Source organism: Lactuca serriola, chromosome 4, assembly GCF_051521515.1.
Source record: "Lactuca serriola cultivar US96UC23 chromosome 4, Lser_US96UC23_V15, whole genome shotgun sequence".
Lineage (NCBI taxonomy): Eukaryota > Viridiplantae > Streptophyta > Magnoliopsida > Asterales > Asteraceae > Lactuca > Lactuca serriola.
In genome coordinates, this window is record NC_136411.1 from 62846554 (window position 1) to 62855604 (window position 9051).

Below are 9051 nucleotides of genomic sequence, written 5' to 3' on the forward strand. Positions count from 1 at the left end.
TGACTGGATCATGATAATGTTTTATATAGTATCCGGAGGCTCTTGTAGATCAAAGAGAAGAGCAGTCAGTGAAACCAAGAGGGTTGATGAGTTGGAAGAGGAAAAAAGCAGTGAAAATGGTATGTTTTGAAGAGGATCTTCTTTATCTGTTGACATCTATTTTCTCTAATCGTTTGTGTTCATTGGATTGTGTAACTTTTTTGTAGGATCGAAAGGCTCTTCTAGATCAACAAGAAGAAGACTTAATGAAACTAAAAAGGATAAAGAATCATTGGTTGATGAGTCGGAAGAGGAAGAAAACAATGAAAATGGTACTTATGTTCTCAACATATGTTTTCTAGCTCCATTTTTCTTAGTTCGATTGTATAATGATATGTTTGTATTTATTTAGCATCTGAAGGGTCTAGTATATTGAGAATAAGACATGATGAAGCTGAGAGGGTCAATGAGATATGGATTGATGATTCGAAAGAGGAAACAGACAATGAAAATGGTACCTTTTCATGAAGACCTCTTTTCTTTAACACTTGTTTTCTAGCTCCATTTTTCTTGGTTTGATCATTTAGTATGTTTTATTTAGCATCCAATGGCTCCAGTATATCAAGAATAAAAGGACATGATGAAGCTGAGAGGTTTAATGAGATATTGCTTGATGATTCGGAAGAGGAAACAGACAATGAAAATGGTACACCTTTTCATGAGGACGTTTCTATTTCTCAACATTTGTTTTCTAGCTCCATTGTTCTTAGTTCGATCTTCTAATATGTTTTATTTAGCATCCGAAGGATCTAGCATATTGAGAAGAAGTCATGATGAAGCTGAGAGAGTCACTAGTGACACATTGCTTGATGATTCAGAAGAGCAAACAAAGAATGAAAATGGTACCTTTTCATGAGGACCTCTCTCTTTCTCAACATTTTTGTTTTCTAGCTCCATTTTCTTAGTTTGAACGTTTAATATGTTTCATTCAGCATCAGAATCTAGTATATTGAGTGGAAAAGGACATGAGGAAGCCAAGTGGGTTGATGATGATGAGTTATTTGTTGAGGATTCTAAAGGAAAATCAAACAATGAAAATGGTATCTAAACTGATTATTGCAATTTGAGGTCACAATAATAAGCATTTTCTAGTGTTTGACAAAACTCTATGCTTTTGATTTAATCATATTAGAGAAACAAGTAAGGAGTTGTTGTAAGAACAATAATTATTGTGGTACAACTATTCCTAGCTTTAATCGACCAATATCTAAATCTGATCTTCCAAATTGTTGTAATCACTTTGAAAGACACATATTCAAACGCCCCATTAGTATCTAATGCATTTTCTTGGGTTGTTTGATGCTTTATTTAGGATCCGGAGGCACCTCTAGATCAAATTCAATACTCATGACATCAAATAAGCATGGTGAATACTCAGTTGATGAGTCCCAAGAGAAAGGAAGCGATGAGGAAGGTCAGTCTTTTCTTTTATGTTATTTTGTGGGTCCCACAACATTGAAATGTGAAAAACGAAACCAAATAAAACCTTTTTAACAAAATTCTAGTATGTTTATTAACTTTAAGGTCTCTACCTCCCTACAAACCATTTATCACAACGTTTTCTTTGCAATCTGCCTACTGAATTTTCTTTAAATTCAATGTAGAATCTCATCATTCAATGAAAGAGACAGATGGAGATAAGGAAAAAAATAATATTGAATCTCCAAAGATTGCAATGAAGAACCATGATTATGGTTCAGCAAGTTTCTTTAAAACTGGGACTCACACGTACTTCCTCTACTCCTCGGATGACTCAGATTCAGATGATACAGCCGTAATTCCTGATGAAGAAGGTAATATTTCTTAATTCTTGCTCTATCATGTTTTTCCTCTTTTAAATCGTATTTCTTCTAACGGATAAAATGGAAGCAGAGGCAGATGAAGATCTTCCAACATCCCGCAAATATCATCAAGAAATTCAAAACCTGTCTAGTGAAGATGATGAAGATGAGCCATCTAGTTCTAGCGAAAGTGAGAGTGATAACTTGGACAATTTCGAATTTTTGCTACAAAACAAAAGACCCAACCAGCCCACAAACATGAAAGAATCACCAACGAAAAGCACAAGGGGAAAATTTTGGTCTGGATCAGTTGACAGAAGAGAGAAGAATCATTCATCATCAAAAACGAACATGAAAAAAACAAATCTTCAACCAATGAATGATTCTACTATGCGTATCAACACTCATGAAAAAACGAATGCAAAAATTAAAGAAAGCGATCATTACAAAACAGTTGATAAAGCAAATGCTGTAAAAAATCAAGAATCTTTGAAGCCTAGAAGAGCTCCACGAAAAGATGATGGCGTCTTTGTAGAATCTCTTTTGGATTCAATCATTGAAAATGGAGAAGTTCATCACAAAGAGGGTGACAACTGTCTTCCTTTACGATTCAGATTTGATGATAGTGAAGATGAGTCCTCAAGTCAAAAAAATGATGAAATGGAAGGATTATTTCAGGAGATGGACTTTGCTTTCACTTGTGAAGAAATAGGTTCCTATACAACACCAACGGTTAGTTTTCTTTCTTAATTTCTTCCATATTTACTGTAAAATTGAGCTTGGAACTATCTTTCATCATGAAGGTTAAAAACAGAGAGAAAGATGTCGATGAGACTGAAACAAATCCTTTCAAACAATGTCAAAAGGGGGAGCACAGAGATGCATACTTCGAAGAACAAATAGGCTTCAGATGTGGTATTTGTGGAGCTATCATTTTAGAAAGCAGATATGTAATACCAAAGCTAGTGAGTGAATCTTGATGTTTTTTCATCATCACCTTGATTATTTTATGAATTAAACAACTTCCATCGAATTGCAGGCAAACTATGCACCCGATAAGTCAAAAAGAAGTTATCATTATAATGAGCAACAGTTCTCTACTTCAGAAAACATGTATTTTGAAGCTCCAGATTGTAACCCTCTTGACATTTACAAGAAAAGTAAAGGCACAGTTTGGGAACTAATTCCTACAAGCATTCGAGCACATTTATATCACCATCAACAAGAAGGGTTCAAGTTTTTATGGAAAAATTTGGCGGGAACAATTGAGCTTTCAAGAATACATAAACTCGATCCACGTGGTGGTGGATGCATCATTTCACATGCTCCTGGAACTGGTAAAACCCTGTTGACCATTGTGTTTCTTGAGTCGTTTCTGAAGAAATTTCCAAAATGTTTACCTGTTATAGTTGCTCCAGTGAGCATGCTTCTAACATGGGAAGCTGAATTCAAGAAATGGCAAGTTGGGTTTTCGTTTCTGAACCTCAACAGTTCTGATATTTTGAGTAAGGATAAGGTGAATAATGCTAAGTTAAAATGTAGTAAAGATTTGATACGTGCAATGAAGATAAGTTGTTGGAGTAATGGTGGAAGTGTTCTTGGAGTGAGCTACAATCTGTATGAAAAACTAGCTGGGAACACAAAGAACAAGAATCTTGAAAAAATGGGAGATGTGTTACTCGAGAAACCTGGATTAGTAATTCTTGATGAAGGCCACACTCCTCGTAATGAAAGAAGCAATATTTGGAATGTGCTTAAGAAGCTCAAAACAAAAAACCGTGTGATTTTATCGGGAACACCGTTTCAAAACAACTTTAGGGAGTTATTTAATACGTTGCATTTAGTAAGGCCATCAACTGCGAAAGATATCATGAACCAAAAGATCTTTGCAGAAATGATGATTCGTTATAGGAACAAAAAGAAATCCAGAAGTGAATCTGCAGCTTCAGGAGATATAGAAAAACTCAAAGCGATCATTTCACCTTTTGTTCATGTACACAAAGGAAAGATTCTCGAAAGCAAGCTTCTTGGTTTGAAAAGCAGTGTCATTCTTCTGAATCCACCTCCGCTTCAAAAACGTTTAATTAAAAATTTGGGAAGTTTAGCAAAGACTTTTGAGTATGAACATAAGGTTGCTTTGGTGTCTGTTCATCCATCTCTGATCCTTCATTGCTCGTTGTCTGAGAAAGAAAAAAACTCGATAAACAAACAAGAACTCAAAAAGGTGAAACTCAAACCTGATTTTGGTGTCAAAACAAGGTTCGTTACGGAGCTCATCCGCCTAAGCATGTCGTTAGATGAAAAAGTTTTGATCTTTAGTCAATTTATTGAGCCGTTAAAGTTGTTAAAAGACCAAATTGCCCTTGTTTTCGGCTGGAACGAAGGGAGGGAGATGATGATCATAGAAGGAAGGATACTTCAGAAGCAAAGGCAAACAATCATAAACAATTTCAATGATCCCAACAGTGAAGTTAAAGTTTTGTTGGCATCTACAAGATGCTGTTCTGAAGGGATTCATCTTATTGGTGCTTCGAGGGTGGTTCTTTTGGATGTTGTTTGGAACCCTTCTGTGGAAAGACAAGCTATTAGTAGAGCATATAGGCTAGGCCAGAAGAAGGTGGTTTACACTTATCATTTGATGGCATCTGGCACCACTGAAGAGGAGAAGTATCATAGACAGGTTGAGAAAGAGCGATTAGGCGAGCTCGTATTTTCTTCATCTGCCATGGCTTCTGAGGAACTGAAGAACAATGACAAGGTGCATGCTACCAAGCTCAATGATAAGATTTTGCAACAAATGGTTGATCATCAAGAACTCAACACTATGTTCAAGGAGATCAGGTACCCTGAAAAACACACAACGATTTGATTATAGGCACCCTTTTTGAGATCTTGAATCAAGATCTTAATACCATCACTTAAATTTTGTTTTTGTTTTATAAACATATTACTGACACAAGATTCAGATTTTGTGCAGTTTATATATTAATTTTGGCTGTTTTATAGCTTACTGAATCCTTGTTAGTTTGTTTTTGGAAGTTATAAAAAAGTTCCTACGTATGTAATTTGCTGGACAATACTGATATTCTGAACTATGGGGTGTTTGTAAACAAGCAAATACAGAATATTTTGTATATATATTCATATACACTGCTCTGCATAACAGATTATATATATATATATATATATATATATATATATATATATATATATATATATATATATATATATATATATATAGATTTCTTTTCTATTGTTTAAACTAATCTACCTAAAGTTATGGAGATAATATGGGGATCTATGCTGACATTTTGCAGCGAAGGATAAATTAATCTACCTTAAGGGGTGTGAACCTTTTGTGGAGTTTCTTGAAAGTCATCCTATGTATGCGTTTGCATGATACCCCACAAACTCTTTCCTCAACATCTTACTGGATTCTTTGAGTATATGGAAGATACTCAAGCCCTAAATAGTTCTATTGTCAATGTGATGTATACCACCATTCAAATTACATGTTCATTACTCAGGAGTGCTTTATGATTGCCTTTATATCATAAATTTTATGTAGAAGCTATTGAGAGGTGAGAGGTCAGTAGAGGATCCAATCCATAAATTTTGTCCATACACACGAGCGGATCCAATTAACATAGTTATGTTGTTCAGGTTGAGTCAGCGGTAAAAGTAATCGGGTTGGGTCAAACCGGTGATTTTCCATTCAAATACAAAGATTAAAAAAATCACAAATTATCTATGATCAACAAAAAATGTGTCTAATTGACCTTGTATCAAAGTGTATTTGGCCCTACCTATACATACAATTCAACATTATTTGTACCCTCTTGTATCCATCTTTCAAAGGGAACCCGAAACATATGACAATAGATATCCATCTTTCAAAGGGAACCCAAAACATATGACAATAGATTTGATATATGTATGAAACACCCGGTGTTTTTTGGTATGTTAATATTTTCATATTTTAATTAGTTAGTGTCATTAATCTAATTTAATAATGAAATAGATAACTAAATAACCTAAAATGAAATAGAAATGGAGAGGAAGGGTTGAAAGGGGCATGTTTAAAACTTAAAATGGTAGATGTCTTGGAACTTAAAGAACCATTTGTGTCAAAATTGTCAAAATGAAACCTTATTAGGGTTTAAAAATGAGGATGGTCTCTATTTCATCATTATTTTCGTTCTAAGGGCATCCCCAAACCCTAGAATTGCAATCCTTGGAGAGTTGAGGCTAAAGAGGAAATTTTTGGAATTCTCGTTTTTTGAAGACCTTACAACATTGTTTGGATGATCGGAGATTGAACCATTGGATCTTCACGAAATTTGAAGAGCCAACTCCCAAGATTGCTATTTTTAGACGATCGGAGGGGGTGATCTTGAATACGCTGTTGTTTCAGGTTAAAATCTAAAAATTTAACCTAGCGGTTTAATTATATGTTTAGGGTGAATGGTAGCCATTTTTAATCTTGATTGCTATTTTTAGGAGTGTTGAAGGGTAACTTGGTGTGAGTGGGTTCTGGGCTGCAGTTGGAGGTTTATTTTGTTACTTGAGATGAGTTTCTCACTACATCGTGTGATATTATGTGTTCTTTACGTTAGCTTGTGTGTGTGTTATGTGTTGTTTCTGCGAGTAGCACCAGGCGGGAGTTAGAGTCTAGTGCGAGTATGGTATTCACTCACGTATTGAGGAATACGCATGGTAGGGCTCGACGTATCCGAGTAGGGGACCTGGCGTAGCCAATGTATCCCAAAGGCTCGACAACTAAGCAAGGGGAATAAGGCATGGCCAGTGTGTCCCAATGGGTCCGGGTATGGGGGATCGAGCTTAGCTAATGTATCCCTAGGGTTCAATGTCTTAAGCAAGGGGTTTGGGCTTGGACAATGTGTCCCAGTAGGAGTATGTTTGTTTCTCATTCGTTATGTGATAGGCATACGTGGTTACGTAGTTGATACCATTTGTATCTATGTATATGGGTAAAGCTTGTATGATATGATGGTGTGTATGTGTGAAATTCACTAAGATTTGTGCTTACCCCTTTTTCTGTAACATCCTAAAAATACTAACTAAAAAATTTTGTTTTAAGTCTATCAATACCATCATTCATTCATTCAAAAACCCATCAAAGTGTGATAATGTATAAACTAGTTATCAGAATACAAAACATAACATAAATGTGAAACACTTGTGGATACAATGCAATCACGTCGAACTCTTCCCCTTAGAATCGAAAGTACTTGAAACCATAAACATAAAATCGTAAGCACAAAGCTTAGTGAGTTCCCCCAAAATACCACATACCATACATACATACGGGTCCTGCCCGACACTCATCGGACCCTTCCCGACATCAGACCCCGGTTGACATCAGACCCCGCCCGGTATCGGGCCCCACCCGATATTCATCAATCCCGGCCTAACATCAGGTCTTACCCGATATTCATAATGAGCCCTACCCAACATACATACAAATACATGCAAGGTTCATAAAGACAACTAGCAACCTACAAACATAATCCAATGGGCTGACATTATTGCCTTCGATCCGCAAGTACAGTAAAAGAGTCTCACCTTAATCGATAACAGATAAATCTCACACCCGAGCTGTTGATATGGGAACCTCCTTACACTCTACATATCAAACCCACCCCTAATTAATAATTAAGGTAATTATCCCAACTCAACAAGCCCAAAACCAAGACCACTCTTTAATTGGGTAAAAAACCAATTTTCCCTTCCGAGTCCTAAATCCTCACAGTTGACCAAAAGTCAACATGTCAAAATGTTAACGGTCAAACTCTTGTTGACCTACGCGTAGCATACTAGCTCCAAATCTACGCCACATGTAGGAGCCTTAACCAGAAATCAGGCACTCAACAAGCTACACCCTGTGTAGCCAGATTTACGCCTTGTGTAACCTCGCTGGTTCAAAAACTTTCTCATTAAGTCCTTAATACCTAAAGTCTAAATGACAAACTCACATATCGTTATCTAAGGGATGTCTTAACTGATAAAGTCATCAACTTTAAGCTTTTGCATTGCTTAATAAAGAATAAACTCAAGCCCTAGATCTAAAATACTCTCCAAAGACTAAAATTTCATGCATGGAAGAATGGGAGTGTCCAAGTTCCCATTTTTATGAGTTCACAAGCTCATAAATGGCTAAAAATGGTGCTCAAGGGTTCTGGAGTAGCTCATACTGACAAGAACCAAGGCCAAGGGATAAAAACACATAAAAAACATTGTAACAAGGTCTAACAAATGAACCACCAAGATTAGAGCTTTTTACCTCCTGAAGAAGCCAGATGAAAAGAAAGGTTTGGATCTACAAGAAATAGACTCCCAAGAGCTCCTCTAATGATCTCCTTCACAAAACACACAAAAGAATACACAAAAGGCTTAAGATCCTCACAAGGTAGCTATGGTTTCATTTCTTTTGGAAATATGGGTGAAGGTTGAGCATAGGGAGGCTCTCAAGAACTTAAGGTCCTTTAAATAAGTCTAAACCTCAAAAATTAGGGTTTAAGTATTGTGGCCTTACACCCTGCTTAGGTTTAAAACCCTATCTCTTAAGAATAAACTCAAGCCCTATATCCAAAATGTTATCCAAAGACTAAAATTTCATGCATGGAAGAATGGGAGTGTACAAGTTCCCATTTTTATGACTTCACAAGCTCATAAATGGCTAGAAATGGTGCTCAAGAGTTCTAAAGTAGCTCATACTCACAAGAACCAATGTCAAGGGATAAAAACACATAAAAACCCACCAACTAACAAGATCTAACAAATGAACCACCAAGCTGAGAGCTTTTTACCTCCTAAATAAGCTAAATGAAAAGCATGGTCTGGATCTACATGATGGGTTTTGAGCATAACAACAATTCATATGTGTGCATGCAACCCTAATTGTCACACCCCAAACCAGAATGGCGGAAACGTTCGGGGGTGGATGGCTTCTTGTATAGTATCATAACAATGAATATAAAAATGAAGAAAGCAAACACAACCATCATCAATATAATTGAAAGAGTTACATCATAGTATAAGTTTACATGTTTTGAAATCAATTACATCATGATGACAAAATAGGTTTTGAACTTAACGCCTTAGCGTCCCGTCCTCAAAAGCAGTTGATTACCTGTTCACTGAATTCCTGAGAATACAAGTAGTTTTGAAAAGTGTCAACACAAAGGTTGGTGAGTTCATAAGAGTTTGA

At 36.2% G+C, this 9051-nt stretch overlaps 1 protein-coding gene and 1 long non-coding RNA gene across 2 annotated transcripts; both read left to right on the forward strand.

Moving 5' to 3' along the window:
- Positions 1-220: 220 nt before the first annotated feature.
- LOC145100148 (uncharacterized) lies at positions 221-679 on the forward strand. The gene is made up of 3 exons (XR_013704852.1): positions 221-311; positions 392-493; positions 581-679. It is a non-coding gene; the product is annotated as an uncharacterized LOC145100148 (long non-coding RNA).
- An 84-nt stretch (positions 680-763) lies between these two features.
- Positions 764-4809, forward strand: LOC145098436 (SNF2 domain-containing protein CLASSY 3-like). Its single transcript, XM_079036074.1, has 7 exons — positions 764-881; positions 972-1079; positions 1352-1453; positions 1644-1832; positions 1912-2552; positions 2624-2770; positions 2860-4809. Exons 1-7 carry the CDS (start codon positions 764-766, stop codon positions 4687-4689), a joined length of 3135 nt encoding a protein of 1044 aa, XP_078892200.1. The 3' UTR covers positions 4690-4809.
- The last annotated feature ends 4242 nt before the right edge of the window (positions 4810-9051 follow it).

Coding starts and splice junctions, on each gene's coding strand:
- LOC145098436 (XM_079036074.1), top strand. CDS start 764: ATGTTTTATTTAGCATCCGAAGGATCTAGCATATTGAGAAGAAGTCAT. Junction 1,833..1,911: donor CGTAATTCCTGATGAAGAAG/GTAATATTTCTT, acceptor AAATGGAAGCAG/AGGCAGATGAAGATCTTCCA. Junction 2,771..2,859: donor TCATTTTAGAAAGCAGATAT/GTAATACCAAAG, acceptor ATCGAATTGCAG/GCAAACTATGCACCCGATAA.